Below are 19,438 nucleotides of genomic sequence, written 5' to 3'. Positions count from 1 at the left end.
CCTGAAGGAGCTGAGAGAATTTGATGGAACCCCTAATGGGTATAAAGCATAGCAAGTTCTTACGGCGGAAAGATTATGTCGTATCTGGATTTACAAAAAGAACGATAATTTTGTATTCTTAAACTGGTATTTAAAGCTTTTGGAGAGATGATAAATGCTAGAACTACAGTCGATATAAAACAAAAGGATCAAGAAACACAGGAAGCGGCACGTGCTCATCTTCATCCTCCGCGCCTTTTCTCAACTATGTTGGAAAGCGGCACGTGCTACTGCTAATATGGTTATCTAACACGTAACAAGATAGGAGCCATTGATGGCAGTATTTGTACGATATGCGTGTTTAGATAGTCCGGGGGGTTATCTAGACAAGTGTTTGATTGAATAGTTTGACAAGTTTGTTTATATAGAATTCTAAAAATGTAGAACACTATACAAAAAAAAAATTGTTGAACTAGAGGTAAAATTGACTGTGCCGTAGGCGTTTTCGTAGTTAAACAAATTACGAAATCCAGGCTTAATAAAATATTTGAAGTTTAATTTAACTTTTAGTGTACTTTTAACTAAACATGTTAACGATTCTGTTTAAGTTGTAAAGTCTTAAATATATTTAAGCGAATTTCCAACACTTCATCTATTTTCTATTGTTGTGAAAACTTCATATAAGCCACCGGGCTTGAAGAATAGGTGCTTTTGTACCAAAAAAAAAACTATTTTATATTTACCTACCTTTCTCCAGTAAATAACACAACACGACTAACATGAAAACTAATGACCCGTGTAAGATAACTTTTATATAAAAAGGCTTTACTCACACACACACAAACACAATCTTAACACCGATTACACACATGTATGTTTACAACACTGTTTACATTTGATAACTGATATTTTTTACGTAAGAATTGACATAGTTATCTTCCAAAAGTTTTCGGATTACTATTATCGGTATAATATTGGATAGTTCGATGATTAATACGATGATTTACGCTACTATTGTTGCCTCGGTATTGAAGTAATTAATGAAAGATAAGATAGTTAAGGTTGTAAACACTTTAGCTACTTAACATTATTAACGGTCACAAATTAAAGAACGTTCATTGAAGAATGCATCTTCATAATTTTATGTCCAACTAAACTGTTGTGATAATCTAGTGTTATAACGTCTTCAGTAAGATTTTCGTGTTACCTTTAGAAATAATTTCGACTGTTTAACACTCGCTATCAAAATCCCTATGAAAAAAATATCGCTTACTCCTTTTCCTTAACGAATCAATATTGAAGCCAATTTCATGAAACACGAATAAAGAATAATTTGAAATTTTAACATATAACTGTTTTTTGTCTCTAATAAATAAAATGAAATAATCAGACAGACAGACACAATGACTTTCGCATTAATGTTGAGTAAGGATAATAAACAAAATCTATCAAAACCATGATAAGTGTGAGAATGTATCGTACTATCGAACAGGGAGTGCCAAAATCGATCATATCTTATCAAAAAGGATAATACGATCATCGAATTAAATAAGCTCCCTTTTGTGTTATAATGACGTCTTTCCGTCGGCTATTCTGTTATCTCTTTAATACTGCAGTTATAAAAAGGTTTTGTGTCCTATCTTAGAATTTAACCCAATTATGATTTTAGAATTGATTTCCCCGAATAAAAGGCTACTTTACTTGTCTTGAGTGATATGGGTTGTCTTATGTATGCTTGAAAACAGAAAACATATTCAACTTTAAGGAGATGCCTCTAGAAAAATGCGTTAATCTAAAGACTGGGTAGTATCGCAATATAAGGAAGTCCTAAAAGAAGACTAATACCTATAAAAATATATGATGATGATAATGAAATTGAAAACTCGGTCATTTCTTACGACGTAAAAAATCATCAGATGACTCCTCCCGCTGTGGGTTAGCTGCGGCGCGAGGGAGTGTCAGACTCTTACTGACTAAAAACCATCGTGTTCCGTCGTAGGCCTTTTGAAAGCTCAGTCTTATAGTCTGTTTCTAAAATTCGGTTTCGGCATGGAATCGAGCTTGTACTAACATTTAAGACCCGAATGACCAGAAATGAGAATTCTGATTCTGATCCGTACCATGCTTTCACTTCTAGTATCACGGAGGAGAACTTCTGGCGGAACTACTTCTACCGCCTGTCGCTGATCTGCCAGGCCAACGAGGCCGACGCCGCCGCCGGACGCCAGAGCAGCGCCGACGACTCCCAGGGTATGCACACTAATTATACTTGCAACATCACCTACTCTAGCTCTTAGGTCTTAAAGGAACATCCCATCTTCATATCATTCTGCATCTTTAATTGTTGTATCTTTGTTGGGTAAGATTTCATCATCAATGATATAAATAAAAGCTAGATTCGAATCAATTTATTCAAGTGTATTAACTTAACAATCAATTTCATCTACAACATTGTTTAGTTTACTGTTTAAAAAGGTTTCTCCAATTCTAATAAAAGTAATTGGAAATCGCACAGGAACTGTCCTAAAATAATTGACACAGTTATATTGACATCGACAGATTCCTTCTATCAAATGTTCTTATAGTTAGTTCTACCATTTCCACTTCATGAAACTGATCAAATAGCTAATCAGAACAATTTTGGACTTAAAACATACCACTGTTCACCCCATTCATTAATTTCATAACTTTTTTTCTCTTATTTTTATTTTTTATCATTTTGTTTGTTTTTATTTTGTTCCCAAATCAGACGATGATAAATCGGCAAGCGACAATCTGATAGTCAATGAGAAATCTTCGCAAGAGTCTATTGATGACGTCAAGAAAAGAATAAAGTCTTTGAAAGTCGATAGAGAAAACGAAGATGGTAAGACATGATTTTCCTTAAGACTTATAACCGCCATTTTATTTTATTTACCACTGATAAGTATTGTTATTTAAGTTAAAGAAAGTGTATTTAAGTTCGATAAGAAAACTGCAGATGTAACGATATCTTGCAAGATTTTCTGCATTTTATGATGATATTGGAACTTTTTAATTTTATCTCTCGTTTTAGAAAAGTTAGGTTATGTTAGGTTAATTATTTCTTTATTGATTTCTTCTATGATTTCATTTAAATTTTCACACACATAGCCATATTATTTAGTTTTAATTTTATTGATTTTCATTAAAGTTATTTCATTTATACTGACATGAACACGTATTCGCGAAAATATCTAAATAGCGTTCGAAACCAACTTTGAGGAATATATTGCATTGCATGTTCTCTGTATATGTAAATATTTGTCTGGCTACATTTATAATTATTACCCACTTTTCATAAATCCTCCACTATTCTTATCATTTACAATTGGAATAAAATGTTGCACAAAAGCCCCTATTTGCCAAAGATGATGCAAATCTAATTGAAACACTTTGAAACATAAAACGTAATAGACAGATTTGCAGCTGATGCACATAGTGATAAGCAACAATTTAAAATTCCTGTGTAAACGGGGGCAAAACTACCATCAAATAACACACTCCTACTTAGGGGATCAAAATATTTTCTAAATCCCTTTAAATTTAAATCCAATTTAGGATCACTAAAGAAACCATTTTCATTTAATTAGACCCTAGTTTTACTAGATATAACTATTGTTGCTAAACGCGTATTTTCTTTTCCCCTGGAATGCAGCTTAAAGGAAGTGTTTACATCCACAGCACACAATATTATAACACCACTGTTCTATATATTATTCTCTAATTATATGGTCTAGCTAGATATTTACTAAGTCTAGTGTTCTTTCCGTCATCTTGTTACTATTATTGACTTTTAATCTTAAATTGCATTGTAACCATCATTCATATTGCATGTTCAAAAATTAGACATTCACAACATTGGTGATATGTTTCCGAAGATTCTAGAACTCGTAGACCGTTTGAAACCTTCTATCAATTAGGAGGTGGGTAATGTATAGAACAGTAAATATCTAGTCGATACGATTATTGCATCAAAGAATGTACTATGCTATTATCTTCATGAAAATTGTTTGAATCTTGATAAAATAATGCCATCACGATCTAGGTAGCGCGTACGCACATATAACTATAGAAGTATTAACATCGGTATAATTGTTCAAATTGAGCACTTAGCTGTTATTTCGCTGTGACCTATTCGAAATAAGTTGCAGTATCTTCGAATAATGTGTGATCTTAAAATTAAACTCTTGAACTATCCTGATTAATTGATTATGTTCGACTTAATTTACCTCGATGATTTTATAGTTTTCGCTCTGATGGTGTCAGCTTGACGGTAAAGTCATGGCATTATTGTGTCAAGCCCACATCACTGTTAATCCTCTCACACTTTACGAATATAATTTGAAGCGTTATTACTTATATAGAATTTATCGCTGTTTGCATTTTGATTTGAACTTTTAAAGATATATCACTGTGTCATATCTTCATCCTTGTTGTTATCTCGTGTGTCGTATATATATAAAGTGAATGTTATATGACAATATAGCTTTTCTGTCCTTGCACTAAGGACTATAATAACTGTATATATAACCATGTATTTATTTATAATCTGTTGTATGTCACTGGTAGCACACTGGTCTGTATTTCAATAGCTCGCAGCATCTCACGAACAGATTGAAACGATCACCTGTTTATGATTTGCTATTGACGTAAAGACCACTACGGTTGAATTGTATACTTATCTATAAAAAAAAATAAAAGTCAAATAAAATTTTCTCAATGGAACCTATTTTAATGTCTACTAAATGTTATATATGTCTAAGTATCGATTAAGGTTATATAGCTGATAATATCACACAGTTCATTAAATTCGGCTCAGTAGCGATAACTGTAAGTATATATTGTTCAGGTTTTGACATTGCTACTTGTATTTGAACCCTACCTCTTGAGCTTTATGAACTATTATTGCTTGTTTGTCTTGTGTTTTATCTATCAGCTTTACATATTTCTCAAAGTTGGTCGTTACCTCTTGGCGTTTATTTCTCACTGCCTCTTAACTGTTTTCGCTGTAGCAATGTTGAAACTTTAAATCTTTTTGTACATAAACTTGTGTTGTCAGCCTATCTGAAATGTGGCATCGTATTTTAATGATTTTAAACAACAAATTAGACGTGCAAGTAACAATTGAAGTTTGTTAAAGATCTGATAGAAAGAATGGTATTAATGAAATTATTGATGATAAAAAGGTAAAAGATACGATTGTTGTTTGTACGCAAGCAGAGAACCTTCCCAGCCGCGACATATCACTTATGGGTGACAGTCAATTAATCCACAGTAACTGCCGTCTTCAAGTATTTGGAACCTTTACTGACAACACAGTACTTCCCCGTTTGTTTTGTAATTATTTACAATTAGCATTAGGTCTATATTAATCAGGAGAATAATCCAATGTTATAAAAGTTGTGTAGAACTAGGTGGACTCATTTATGATAGAGTTTGATGGTTGAATCGATTCAGTACTGGCCTAGTATGCTGTCGCCCGGGTTTGTTTACCGAGTCTCTTAGTACTTGCTTTGTTGGTACAGGATTGGTGTTGGACGAAAATATTCCATTTCAACTTGTTTAATAAGTTTAGAACTTGATTGTGATATAGCAAAAGTGATATTCTGGGCAGCAATTATTTTTGTGTGATTAAAAATTGTATGCTGAGGTGATATTTGTTTATTCAAGATTATCTTATCTATGATATCTGCATTTTACGTTATTGGATGTATCATTCATAACATGTCATTTATATTTTTTTGAAAGTCCAACGCCAATCCTCTATCAAATTTTCCAAAACTGTTAAGCAATAAATTAGTCGTGATTATAATCGTTATTCGGTGTCCATTTAATCATATTCCCGATAAAACTAAATGATTTGGCTATCTGTGTGTCTTCGCGACTTTCCAAATTAATTCCCATGCAGTTTTCCTTGCCATTTCTTGGTAAGTTTTCCCTGTAGCCCTGAAATTTCACATAATATCTAGCGACAGTATAAAAAAATACTTTTCAACACTCGAACATTATTTAGTGAAATTACGACGTATAGTTAAAAAATGAAAAATTGGCATTTATAGTTAGTTATTATGAATTGAAATAATTATATTATTCTAAAATAATATTGGTGTTGTTATTTTAGATGTAATTAGTAGATAGCGCCTAGTTTTTTTTGGAAGAATTGAAAATGCCAAGTTTAAAAATTACATAAGTTTGGCAATAAAAGATTTTGTTACTTATTAGAAAATTAAAATTCTTTAAAACATAAAGATATGGCGTATTAACTGTTAATGCTTTATACTGGAAGTAAGTATCTAATCTCAATGGAAGCTTGATTACATAGATGTAATAAACAACATCCGGTGAATTTATTCGGATTATATTGCCTCTTTGATTATAATAATAACTTTTGATAAAAACAATCATCCAAATTGAGAATCTCCTTTTTGGGAAATCGGCGAAGAACCTGCGTAATCAAGCTTTCCATTATAGCAAGTGTATTCTTTAATGATTTATAAAAATACTAATAAATCCTTTTTAATATTTGTAGAGCAATGGGAAAAAGAATTAGAAGCTGAGCTTAAAGAATATGAAGTAGTAGCAGACAAGGCTGGTGACGACAAACAATGGGAGAAAGAGTGCGAAGACCTATTGGGAGACGATATGGACCTCAAGTAGACCGCGGTCTACTGGCATAAGACCGGAGTAGACCGAGGACTTATGAAGGCTGCGCAACTGATATAGACTGGCCCTTTAAGATAAGATTTTTGATTTGATATTATTTCTTATATTAAGTTGTTTTGTTATGTTATTTAATTACTCGTAGTTACAATTGGATATTGTTTATTATTTGTTTTCATGGCTACTTTATTACGTTCTGTTTTTTGTTTTGTCTACGTCATGATTAAAATTAAGGGGCCGGTTAAAAACCGAAGTTGGCAAAAGGAGCTCAATTAAATTCTTATGACATTAAAGTAAGGGTGCATTGAACTCACAGCGCGATGCTTGTAAATGCTTGTGATTCCACTCTTGTACACGATGGGCCATGAAGGCGATGGTAGATTATAGTCTGGGTAGATGAATTCATTGAATACGAAGGATTTGTTATGTCTAGTGGGAAAAATACTCTTGTATAAAAAAGTGTCATTCTCATCCTTCTGTGGTCTTAAAAAGCGTGATGAAATTCTCATTTTCTGAATAAAATAGTGGAATGACAACAATTCTATTATGAATTGTTGGAATATAGTAGAAAAAGTTGATGAAAGTTATATGGTAGGATTATTGGGAGTAGCTTGGCTTATTAAGTACAGGAGTGCGGCCTAAAGCTTATGTTACACTGTTACAATTAAATAAAAGATAAAGGCGGTTTACACGAACTAAAATAAATAACATTAAACGCCCATTTTTAGGTTAATTATTTGCAATCACATAACCTTAGCCAAATTATTCGTACCATTTTTGTATTAATATTGGGAGGTTTTAGAGCCATAGTGTAAGAGGTATTTCTTCTATATTTCTAATAATTATAATAAAATGCTAGCTATTCTGTCTGTATTTGCTAGATTTCGTCAATGGATAAATTAATAAAGTCGTTTTATCAAAATGTCATTCGACAATAAATTATATGCCTTTCTTTCTAACATATATCAGTTTTATTTGTTTATTAGTTCTGATATCTTAGTAACAACGTTATTTATAACAGGCTTAGTTAATAGTAGGCCTATTCTAACGATTATTTATCTTAATCTTTCCCACGTTTTGCACAAAGTACCTACTTTTGTTGATATAATTCATCATTATTGAGAAAATATTCCTAATCTTGGGTTTTTCGCGAAAATATAAGATGATAAATATAATGACAGACTAAATATAATTCGATTATGTTTATTATGATTTATTATAGATTTCATTCCACGCTAACATATTATCTTGATTCTTGTATTATAAAATCTCGTGTATGGGATTTTATTGTAGAAAAAAACTGCCGTTTCTATTACCTTTTATACTTTTCTCGGTCATTTAAAGTCCTTAATGTTAAAAATAAAATTTCGTTTTTGTAAATATTGTATAGAAAAGTGTTTTAGTTTGTTTTCGACATAGCTATGTTTTAGTCATTTCAATGCAAATACTGCTAACATAAAATAATTGATTGAATATTAACATCATGAAATAAAGTACAATAAAGAATTTGGCATTTTATGGTCAATTTCGGGGACAAGACAATTTATTGGATATAAACCAATATACCTAAGTTACATTATTATTATTCTTTATATCTGCGAGCTTTGGAACTTTCGTCGTGGATATTTTTTTTTTACGTGGTTGTATCTTAGACATGATTTAAAAATAAAATATTACACATTTTATGTTACTCCACTTTCATAGTTGAAATAAAGATACTTTTTTAATTCTACGGACAGCGCTTTGAGGCTTTTATTTAGTTTTTTTTTCCACCTTGCTTTATTGTATAATTATGTAAATACAAAACAATAATTTTGTAGAGGAAGTAATGTTAGCATAGCGATTATAATTTGCATACAACTAATTTTAATTTCCTTCATATCTTTGTTTTAAAACATACTTCCAAGTTTAACTCATTGATACATAAAATTATAAAATATATAGGTATGTACTGATTATTTTGTCTTTGACTTGTAATATCACAATTTAAACATTAACTGGTTTTAGTCTTGCATTAAAAAAAAGGATGAAATGTCGACACAGGTGTTGAAAGTTTAAAAACGTCGAAAGTACCGATAATGATTGGTGTATACCTAAATGTCGATATCCTTGCGAGTGAATGTTTCAAAATTAACATTATTTGGTTTAAAAGTTATGTTTTTTGTAATTCCAAGGTTTTTGTTATTTGTAAATTCATAATATTTATAGTTTTGGGTTTTTGTTTAGAATTAAAAAATATATTCGTGTTCTGTGCCAATCCAAGGAACAGAATTGTTTCCAAAATTCCTTTTTTTTGAGAGCCGAGAAAAAAATCTGTGCCGTTAAATGAGTGTTTTTTTTTTATATAAAGCTATTATTCTGCCTTATATTTACCACATTTCGTTCCCTATCTTTAAAATTTTCTTGGACTACATTCGGCTATATATAGTAGGTACTAGCGTTGATTATTTATTTCGAAAATAATGTACGTTGTCATAGTCTATGTAGATATATGTAGAGTATATGTGTTCTATATTGTAAACATTCCTATTTAATTGAAATTAAAGTGAGTTGTCATCTCTAGTTCGAGTTTTATTCTAATACATATCTTGTATAGTAATGTATACCTATTATGTTTATATGGCGTTATGCTGAAGTTAGTTTGGTAATTTTAAAGATAGTAAGATTATACTTTGAGATCTCACTACTGTTTCAAGAAATATTGAAAAAAAAAATCTGTGGAATGGTTTCAAAGGGTTTCAGACAGCTTTAGGAGACAAAGGGATCCAGAAGGGATGGTTGAGGTTTAGTCAATAGGTTTGACGCTCCTTCCCGTTTTACCCAAAGGGGTATTGAATAAAAGGTAAAGTAAATTATTTAGAAAATAATACTTGAATTGTTATCGTTTGGCATAAGTTATACAGAACTGATTATCAGCTTATACTTAGATTTATTGCCTTTTATCTCCCAATCGTTATTAAATCCAGCAATATACATGACATTCAAGATATAGGACGATTGGCGCTATCAATAGCTTAAGATTCACTCCTTATTTTTAAATAGTGAAAATAAAACGTTTTTTTATCTCAATCTTTTAAAATCGTATGTTTTTAATGAATTTATTATAGGAATGTGACTCACAATAACATTATTTCAAGGAAAATAAAAATAGATATAATTATTTTCCTTGAAATAATGTTAATACTTGCTTATTACCTATCGACTTTTTTGCTTTCAAAAGTTTTGACATGATCCATGAACTTATCAATTTAGTGAACATAATTTTAAGCTAAAAATATTAGCATTTTGTATTGCAACATTATGATTATATAATAACTTAGTCAGATTCAAAGAGCGCTTAGTTGATGGACTGGATTTATGCAATTTCGTTTATGTGTTCCCGGCTTTATAAAGCCTGATATTTTATGGACTTATGTCACTAATGAATTATTGGGAATTCCCCAAATGATGAAGTTATTTAGATAACTTTTTGACGTCAATATGTTCGTTGTTAAATGTATGTTTTGAGATCGTTCGCATTGGTACTTTACACGTTATACATAATCTAATGTATTATACTTTTCGGAATACATTTTATATATCCTAATTTCTGCCTACATCTTCCTAGTTATCATCCTATGTCCGATACATTTTGCTTCCTTCTCAAATCTCCAAGGTTTTCTATGTAAATAAACACACGATCTGTTGAATACAAACAAATATTCTCACGCTCGTGTACTCAGGTAAACACATACGACTATGTACATTATATTGTACATAGAATGATACAATACTAGTGTAAACACGTTACATTGTTTGTCAAATATCAACAGATTGAATCAATTTATTCGTTCTAGTTTTTTTTGTTTATGTTTGGTTAATGATTCATATTGTATAAAAAATATAAATTTAGGAATATCTAACCATGTAACAAGCTCTAACATCGGTTTTGTCGCAGGCTGTCTGTAACTACAACTGATCCTATAGTGAATAGACCCTCGACGCAGTTAAATTACAAATTGTAAGGTACCTATTATCTATCTAAGAAAGTATCGTTACAGGATTAATATGATGACGCGGTCGATATCTATGCCTATCTAAATATCTGAGCTATTTATTGAGCTGCAACAATTTAGGTATAATTCTATTAGATAATAACATCCATAAAGTCTAGGTGTGGTCGGATAATCCTATCTAGCTGCATGTGTGTAGATATCATTAATACAACATACTTACGTAAAAAGAAAGATAGAAAACTCCTTAACAGATCATGCATAGCGAGAAAGAATTCTTTTAGTTTCGAATGGCCTTGATACTTGTTATTTTTTCAGTGAGCGTTCACATAAGACATTATGAAGAAGAAAACCCGCAGCAACTAAAGCAGAACCTACCTATATCATCATCAATCATCTCAGCCATAGGACGTCCACTGCTGAACATAGGCCTCCCCCTTTATAAGGTCGCTGTCCTGTACCTATTTGTCTTTGAGAATAATCGAAAAAAATCTATGCGTAGGTATAATCCATTTATGTACGATCCATTTCAAATTATAATCTCTTGCGCAGTTACAGAACTCGAAGCCGGATCATCTTAGGAAAAAACGCTGGGAGTTTCACTAAACAAACGGAGACTATCGTCATAGTTTCTGCTATTAATATCTGTGTCCAATGTCCGATCAACTATTATGTTTCACAAATACACAACCAACGAATTAAAATGCAAATTAGCTGACGGTATTTCCCAGAAAAGCGGCTGGGAAAATAACATTGTAAGAAGTAAATAACAATGTAATTTATTTAGGTTGTTTTCAATTTGTCACAAAATAGAAACACCTTTAATTTTAAAGTAAATTTGTTACGGGAAAATAATTTTACATAATATCTAAGTAGGTTTCAGAAATCGTGACGAATGTAAACAGGTACTTATGTAGAATGCAAACATATTTTTTGTGACAAAGGTTCTACAAGGGGTATTTCACCTAAATACCTAACAGCTGGAAATATTTATGCCTATGTAGTTGTCTGTCTTTTATGGGTGAACCCATAGGAATTTAAAAGTAGTAAGATGTGTACAAATAATATCCGTACCAACCTACTAATTTTTAAAGCTATTTAAAGCTTACTACGTATATGCGTCAAATATCACAGGAACAGGCTGGAAAAATTAATTCAGTGTTAGGTAGATAGACGATATACCGAGGAAGACCGAGGAATCATTTTGAAAGATAAGTGTGGAACTGTGGAAAACTGCTAGTTCTGTTTTGAGAATACAAACTACGAATAAAAAATAAACTGCAAATCTTTTGACCGCTACCATCCTTCAGATAAATTAGATCCCAAAGGACGTGTTTTATCCCCATATTTTTCCCAGGATCTGAACAAGTCCGCGGTAAAAAACTAGTTCGTTATTTACATAATTATATACAAGTTGAACATTTGAGTGACCGAGACCTTACAGTCGCCTTATGCTTGCACGGCGGTACAATCGTGGTCTTCGTGGAAAAAATAACTGTTTTCAAAATTTTATTAAGACATTTTATGGTTCATTAAATGTGAAGTGAATTGTTATTAAAATGAAGTGGTTTAGTGTTGTTTTTATTGTTTTTGGTATGTAATGTTTTGTAAATTTTTAGTTTAGAACTTAGGTTTTTTCAGTTGTGATATGAGTGCTTTTCTATTTTGTTTTGTGTTAATCAATAGAAGATTTAATTAAATGATCGTCGACGTATCTAAAAATTAGCTTGCAATATTCGTAGATCCGAAATAGTTTTAATACCTTTTTACATGAAAGTTACAGAGTTGATCGTTTGTATGTTTTATCTACGTAAGAGCACTGAAAACATGTGCTATCGTTTTCCGCGGTTCCGTACGCGTAAAACTTACACAAACGTCTCTATTAATAGAAGGTAGCTTATCAGGATAAGTAATCTGAAGAAAACTGAAATATTTTCGAAAACCGTAATAAACAAAGTGTATAACTTAGTTGATTAATTGTATCAATAAAAATACTTGTATCATTTGGTAAGCGCATAGGACATTCATGGAGTTAGGAATCTTCCTACAGACCCAAAGTGGAGTTTATTTGATACACAAAAGTCATTAAAATTATTTAAGTATGTAACTCTAGAAACATCTCCACCTAAATATTACCTGAGGTTACACTTCCTGCAAGAGTTTACGGAAACTAGATGCAATCTAACTACAATAAGTATTATTACCCAAAATATAGCAGTCAGATGTAGATAACAATAATTTATGCGCCAGATAACGTAATACGACCTTTAAGTAAGAACACGTAATATGCAGTCACTTAAAGAAAATAATAATATACAATATCAAATAAAAATGATTGTTTGTTAGACTCTTGCTGCAAAACGCCTGTACTTACGTATGTTTCTATATGAAGTGAGGATATATAGGATTCTGAAAACTAAGCCCATTTATCGAGGGGCGCTATTTCACGCTATAGGACACTTTATCCCACAGGACGTGGGTGAATTGTAATATATTTTCTGATATGGCATTAGCATTAGGTACCTATAATGCCAGAGCGTCACAAAAACAGTCTTACCAAGGAAAAGCTACCTACTAATGGTACTCAGCTAACTGGGTGAAAGGGGTATAGGGGGCGAATAGGAGGCTGCTTCATGAAAAAGTGTAGTACTTAACTCTATTCAAGGCTAAGCTAGAGATTGCAACCCGGAAGGTTTTTAACCCGACCGGGTCCGACATTCGCCGTCAACCCGACTGGTCAGAACGGGCCGGACCCGGTTTGCAATCTCTACGCTAGACAGATGTTTCTTATGACAGGTTTAAGGACATTCGAATTTTAAGGACACGGTCATAACTAGTAGGTACCAACGTAAAAGGCATAAGGAAGATACTTTTTTTTTTATTAAACATGTAAAACACATGATCCTTACTTTAATATCTTCGTAATCGTGTAAGCCGGTTTGTTGACTCCGAGGTAAATGGTATTAAATGTAGAGGCCAGTCGACCCTGGCACGAGACATACCAATGTAAAAACTGTAATTAGGTATATCTCTTGTAATTAGGCATATTATATATAGTAAGCCTACATTATTAATTATTTTACCTAATTATAATGGTGCCTAGAATTCTCAGAAATTATAGTAGGTGCTACTGTTTATTTGTTTTAATTATGAACGGATAATCAAGTTGTCTTGATCAATAAGATAAAATCACAGTCTCTTTTTTCAAATAGAACAATTAAGTTATATTTCTTTAATGTGTAGAGGCATTCTTGTATTTTTACATAAATACATGGGAGAAGGGATAAGGGTAGGAAGACGATGATGAAACACATGAATTGAAAAATATTTAGATTGTGTCCACTCCGTTGAGATAAGCAGAATTAATTAAATAGGTTGTTAACTTCGATGGTAAGCATATTATTTATAGAGTCTTGTTTATTATTCAGCCTATCTATTTATAGACAGAGAATGTTAAAAGTTATAATTAAATCGTTTTTTTCGAAGCTGTGTTGACGTGCGAGTGCCAGCGACCGGCCTCGCTGCCGATCTCACGGGGCAGCTTCAAGCAGATCGTAAGAGGATTCACCTGTAAGTATCACCAATTAAAGATAAAAAGTAATTTATGCAATGTAGGCTGAAAATCAGAGCACTTTCTGGAGGTCCAATTTACAAAAGACAGCTCCTAAAACGCCCGCCCTTCACCACTTCCTATGTTTGCTGGGAAGAAGAAGTGGTGGAACAAACTCCCCAGCAACACAATTCCGTCTGACTGTATTAAACACATAGGTTGAGTATATAGATTACTAGTCGTTATCCCGCGGTTTCACCCATTAGTAACTACCTCCCGTACCATGTGGGAACTGCTGCTCGTAACGGGATAAAATATAGCCTGTTACTCAGGAAAGTGTAGCTTTCCAACAGTGAAAAAAATTTTCAAATCGGTTCAGTAGTTTCGGAGCTAAAGGTTACAAAAAAAATGTTTCCTCTTTATTATATTGTAGCTGAAATACAGGAAAATTAAACCGAATCTTAGGCTTGAAATCGCACCCGTGTGCCCAGCTTATCGCAGACCTTAGAGAATTGTGGTTAGGTACAATAATGCAAAAACACACTCGAAATGATTTCTCTTTATGTTAAAAAAATTAACAACTGTTAAAGAAACAGTTATTTACGTTGATAAGAAAAATTACTACCACTTGTTGGCACGTTTATCACGAACCTATGGTTATGTTAGTATTACATAAGTATTATAAGTACAGTAACAGTAAACCCTATCAATTCCTAAGGACATAACTTAATATTTTTTTGTTACTGAAAATACAAATTATCTAATGACATGCATGAATAGCAAAAACATTGCTTCAGGAAGAAGAAGAATGACAAATGACATGAATGTATCATCAAGGTACATTGCATTAAGATTACAACTATTTACAACACGCTGCATTTAGCACTATTGCGTGATAAAAATGCAGATTATCTAGTCTTGTGGTTTTAACCTTATTTTATTTTCTTACATTAGGTACCTACCATTATAATAGGCAACTGCACTAGCTATTTCGCGTTATCCCACATCACATAAAATTACTTCGCTTATCGGGATAAAATATAGGCTATGTCAAGTATGTCACCCGGGGATAGTACTTGTAGCTACCCAACAGTGGAATAATTTTTCAAATCGGTTCCTAAGAAACCAAAGCAATTTGCCCTCTACACATATCTATTCCTTAGCTTTCGCCCGCGGCTTCAGCCAGGTCCCGAGATGACTGCTTCCCGCTCCCCGGTGTTGACGAAAACTATCCCATGTCCTTTTTAACAAGACTTTCTTTTATATAACTATATAGATAAGCTTAGATGACTTTTCCATGTTTCAGCTGCCCCGGGCCGCATGCCAGTGGTAGCCGATGTAATCATCCGCCATTACAGGTGGGTCAATTGCAAACAAACTACCTTTTGATTACCATAATACGGTATTGTTAACATTGTCTACAAATGTTACAACTGTCCTTGTAATGTTGACGGGTAATTTGGTTCGAAATAAAAGATTTTTTAGGTCTTTTTCTTTTCTATGGTGTTATGCAACGACGAGAGAAATTGGAGTGAGCTTGGGAACTTTTTAATTTTGTTAGCTTTGTAAAAGATTACTCAAGCGTAAACGAAACATATACCTAGGTTCAATCTGCTCCAAAAAAAAAAATGCATTTCTGAAACTGGCTCCCGCTATTTGACCAATACACACAGTGTGAGAAATAAGCAGTCTGGCAATCCACACTTCCGGATAGTTTTCACCGTTTAGAAACCACTTTCAGATAGTTTTCACCGTACAGATATTGTTTCTGTATAAATCTTACCTAAATGTCTACCATCACATAATATAAACTCATTCTATTATGATGAATTTCAGCTCGAACCAGACAAAGCCCACATCGTACCGCATCGGCAGCATCAACTCTGTGCTCTCAGATCCTGACTTCGATGTGGAAAAACCTACAGTTCTGTATGCTCATGGGTAAGTTATTCCGTAGCCTAGTAGCCTTATCCATGGTTTACACATTGCATTACTTTCAAAATGCTATCAAAAACGAATATCCCACCAAAAACATTAAATGTAAAAAAAATATCTACATGCATGCCTGCACAACTACTTATTGAAAGTAGCCGTATGCCACGACTGTGCTCGCATTTTTGGAGATACCTTCATCATCGAATTAAACCCAGGGAAAGGGTGGCCTCATGCTGACTTAAACACATATCACGATGCTTTATCCGTTTGGAAATGAACAAAAAAATCACAGCTTTAACGTCGTTTCAACATTATAGAGAAGTATTCATAGTAAGAGTTTTTTCATTCATACCTCTTCTCCCTCTTCATCATCAGCTACGTGGAGCTATCAACGGACGAGAGCATCATGACAGTGATCAACGCGTACCTGCAGCGAGGAGGCTACAACGTGCTGCTGCTGGACTGGTCCAACCTCGCCTTCGGGAATTATGCCATCATCGTCAAGACATTGCCTATTGTATGTTCATGTTACAGCATATTTTATAAAACAGCTGTGTAGATTTTATGCAATACTATATCATATGTGAAAGCTTCCTATTAGTTCAGTCAAATCATATCAAACAAAAGTCATTTATTGAAACTTGCTGCAAAACAGCACTTTTCGAACTTACAAAAGACAGCCCCCAAAACACCCACTCTTCACCACTTCCTATGTGATTTTGCTGGGAAGAAGAAGTTACGCAACAAACTCCCCAGCAATTCAAATAGTGTTTTATTTTAATTTTCCAGGATAGTCATTAATTTTGAATCATCATCTCCGCGTCACAGGAGATTTTTTTCCAGGACCCGGATAAAATAACCTATTACTCCACTTGTTGATAGTGTAGCATCCCAACGGTGAAATTTTACAAATCGATTCAGTTGTTTCGGAGATTCAAACTATTTGTTTGCATCTGAAAAATTCTCATTATAATATTACATGCTTTAAAAGTCCAGCTACCTCTTAGCAACTATTGATAAAAGTACCTGTGCAATTGATCTAGTGTTTAATTTAAATATAAAATACAGTTATATATAAGCAAATTTTCTAATAACTGATGTTCAACTGTTTTCAGGCAGGCGAGGCCGTAGGCAGGGCGCTTCTAAAGCTGGTTAAGTCAGGTCTCCCAGTCAAGAATCTGCACCTGGTCGGCCACTCGCTCGGCAGCCATCTATCGGCGTATGCAGCTCGGTCCCTCTCGTCTAAGGGATTTACTGTGCCCAGGTACCACCTAACCTAACTATTATATATTTTTTTTAATTCTTATAAACAAAAACTGCCAGTCGCGAGCCGATAGTATCATTTTCCAATCGACCATTGCAACAAATCGCAGTCAGGTTTGGCTGTATTTTGGTATACAAACGTATCTAATGTCAATAAGTTAAAGAAGGACACTAGTTTCCATAGAATTTCATAAAATGTATCCTGATAAATTTTCAATAGCTAAGAATGCAACTTCACTCACTCACCTACGCCCGCTTATTTTACTTGTAGTTATAGTGAAATAATTTATCTTCCATTCTTTTACAGACTAACAGGCCTAGACCCAGCTTACCCTGGTTTCTACCCGGCTCTATTAGCTCCTCCGATATCTGCATCAGACGCTGAGTTTGTGGACATCATCCACACGGACGGAGGCGGGTTCGGGACTCCTGAGAGGACGGGCCATGCTGACTTCTGGCCCAATGGAGGGCAAGCCAAGCAGCCTGGTTGCTTGTCTGCTACTGTACCACTTACTATTGAAGGTAGGGATGATTCCGTGACTTATAAAGCCTTAGACTGAAGTAGGTATGGTAACAATTACAAGACATAACGTCGCAGAAGTGTCAATAAAGACGTTGATATTACTGGCCGTAAACAACTTTCGTTTTCAGGATTAATTCCATTTTCGTATCCACTTTACCTTTATAAAATTTACTTACCTACTATCTTTGCAGACATGCATTATGTAATTACCCCATTTCTTATAAATGTTTTGCTAAAAGTAATATCGCCGAAACATTATGTGTCAACAGAGTATCATTATTCTTTTATTACTTGGCTGACTGAAGGAAGGTACTTTTCGGTTCATAGACATAAAAGGACGTCCATTCTATGGTGCCACTATGGTATTCTAGAACAGATGTATGATACTCGAAACTCCTTATTTATTATTTAACTTACCTTATTTATTATTCTTATTCAGTAGAGGTAACGAAGCAAATTGCTCAATTCAAAATAAGAGGCGTAACTGATTTAATTTTATAATTTTCAGATTTCTGCAGCCACTGGCGTTCCTGGAAATTCTGGGCAGAGTCTCTAACATCAGACGCGTTTTTGGCGCGAAAATGTAAGGACTACGACACTTTCCTGCGAGGACAGTGCAGTGAGGAGCCTGTCGTGTTCATGGGAATCAAGGCTAGTCCTGAGTAAGTGCTCAATATTCAGTCTTATGTGTGGGGGATAGAGTGTATTTTTTTTATGTTTTGTTGCTTTCTTTATGCTGAGGAGCTGTGTTACAGTTTGTAACTGGTGTTGATCCATTGAACTTTGACATAGCCCCTAACATTTTGCAGCTTCACGCTTAAGGTTATGCATTGCTATATTGTTCGTTTTTAATAAGGAAGACCTCTGAGTAATTGCACTGCTAACATGAGTACCTACCATGCTCCTACCCAATAATATTTGACCTTACTCTCTGATGCTACTTGCTAGTCATTTTCCAAAGGAGCGTTTCAGCATCGATAATAACAATTAAGGAAACGCCTAATTTTCATATAGTATTTGCAGATAATAAGTTTGTATTAGGTATGTAATAATACAGCAATTGTTCTGTTAAATTTTCAGTTTACGCGGCAACTTCTACTTGAGGACGGGAGCGAAGTCCCCTTATGGACTCGATAAGATAGGAGCCAGCTGATGATCATTGATGACTTCAAAACTTATTTTAATTTTAGCTTTAATTTGTAAATAGTCATATAATAGTGTCATAAATAAAATGATAGAAAGAAAAATGATGATTGGTTTCATATTGAGAATTACGAGGGATTTCAAGCGTGTATCCACTTTGTTGCTGCTCTATAAAACAATTGTTAGACCAATATTGGAGTATGCGTCTGTAGTGTGGAATCCACAATATAACGTGTATATTGATCTAATACAGAGAATCCAGGATAAGTTATATAAGCACGTGTTGTGGAGGAGTAACAAAAATCACCAATTGGATGAACTACCCTCATTACCATCTCTTCAGACTCGACGTAATCAGCGGGATATTTTATT

At 33.6% G+C, this 19,438-nt stretch overlaps 2 protein-coding genes across 8 annotated transcripts in view; both read left to right on the top strand.

Moving 5' to 3' along the window:
• The window catches only part of LOC110382472 (synapse-associated protein of 47 kDa), a 63,994-nt gene extending 54,772 nt beyond the window's left edge, over positions 1–9,222 (top strand). For 4 of the 7 annotated variants that reach the window (XM_049837714.2, XM_049837712.2, XM_049837713.2 and 1 more), the window contains 3 exons: positions 2,117–2,229; positions 2,729–2,845; positions 6,530–9,222. In XM_049837714.2, the coding sequence (XP_049693671.1) occupies positions 2,117–2,229; positions 2,729–2,845; positions 6,530–6,657 (358 nt within the window). In that variant the 3' untranslated portion in view covers positions 6,658–9,222. Of the gene's footprint in view, positions 1–2,116; positions 2,230–2,728; positions 2,846–3,655; positions 6,102–6,529 lie in introns of those variants that run through there. The other 3 variants (XM_049837719.2, XM_049837718.2, XM_049837720.2) reach the window with 3 other exon arrangements.
• A 2,823-nt stretch (positions 9,223–12,045) lies between these two features.
• On the top strand, positions 12,046–19,170 carry LOC110382477 (phospholipase A1). Its single transcript, XM_049837721.2, has 9 exons — positions 12,046–12,245; positions 14,139–14,222; positions 15,509–15,560; positions 16,039–16,143; positions 16,513–16,654; positions 17,253–17,401; positions 17,708–17,922; positions 18,432–18,585; positions 19,004–19,170. Exons 1-9 carry the CDS (start codon positions 12,212–12,214, stop codon positions 19,074–19,076), a joined length of 1,008 nt encoding a protein of 335 aa, XP_049693678.2. The 5' UTR covers positions 12,046–12,211; the 3' UTR covers positions 19,077–19,170.
• Positions 19,171–19,438: the final 268 nt, after the last annotated feature.

This window comes from Helicoverpa armigera, chromosome 23, assembly GCF_030705265.1.
Source record: "Helicoverpa armigera isolate CAAS_96S chromosome 23, ASM3070526v1, whole genome shotgun sequence".
NCBI classification, from domain to species: Eukaryota; Metazoa; Arthropoda; class Insecta; order Lepidoptera; family Noctuidae; genus Helicoverpa; species Helicoverpa armigera.
Note: the sequence above shows the minus strand (reverse complement) of the source record. Positions and strands in the feature narration are given on the sequence as shown.

Excerpts from the sequence above, each read along its gene's own strand:
- LOC110382477 (XM_049837721.2), top strand. The coding sequence starts at position 12,212 with ATGAAGTGGTTTAGTGTTGTTTTTATTGTTTTTG. Across the intron at positions 12,246-14,138 it reads TGTTGTTTTTATTGTTTTTG|CTGTGTTGACGTGCGAGTGC; the intron begins GTATGTAATGTT and ends TTTTTTTCGAAG. Across the intron at positions 17,923-18,431 it reads TGTACCACTTACTATTGAAG|ATTTCTGCAGCCACTGGCGT; the intron begins GTAGGGATGATT and ends TATAATTTTCAG.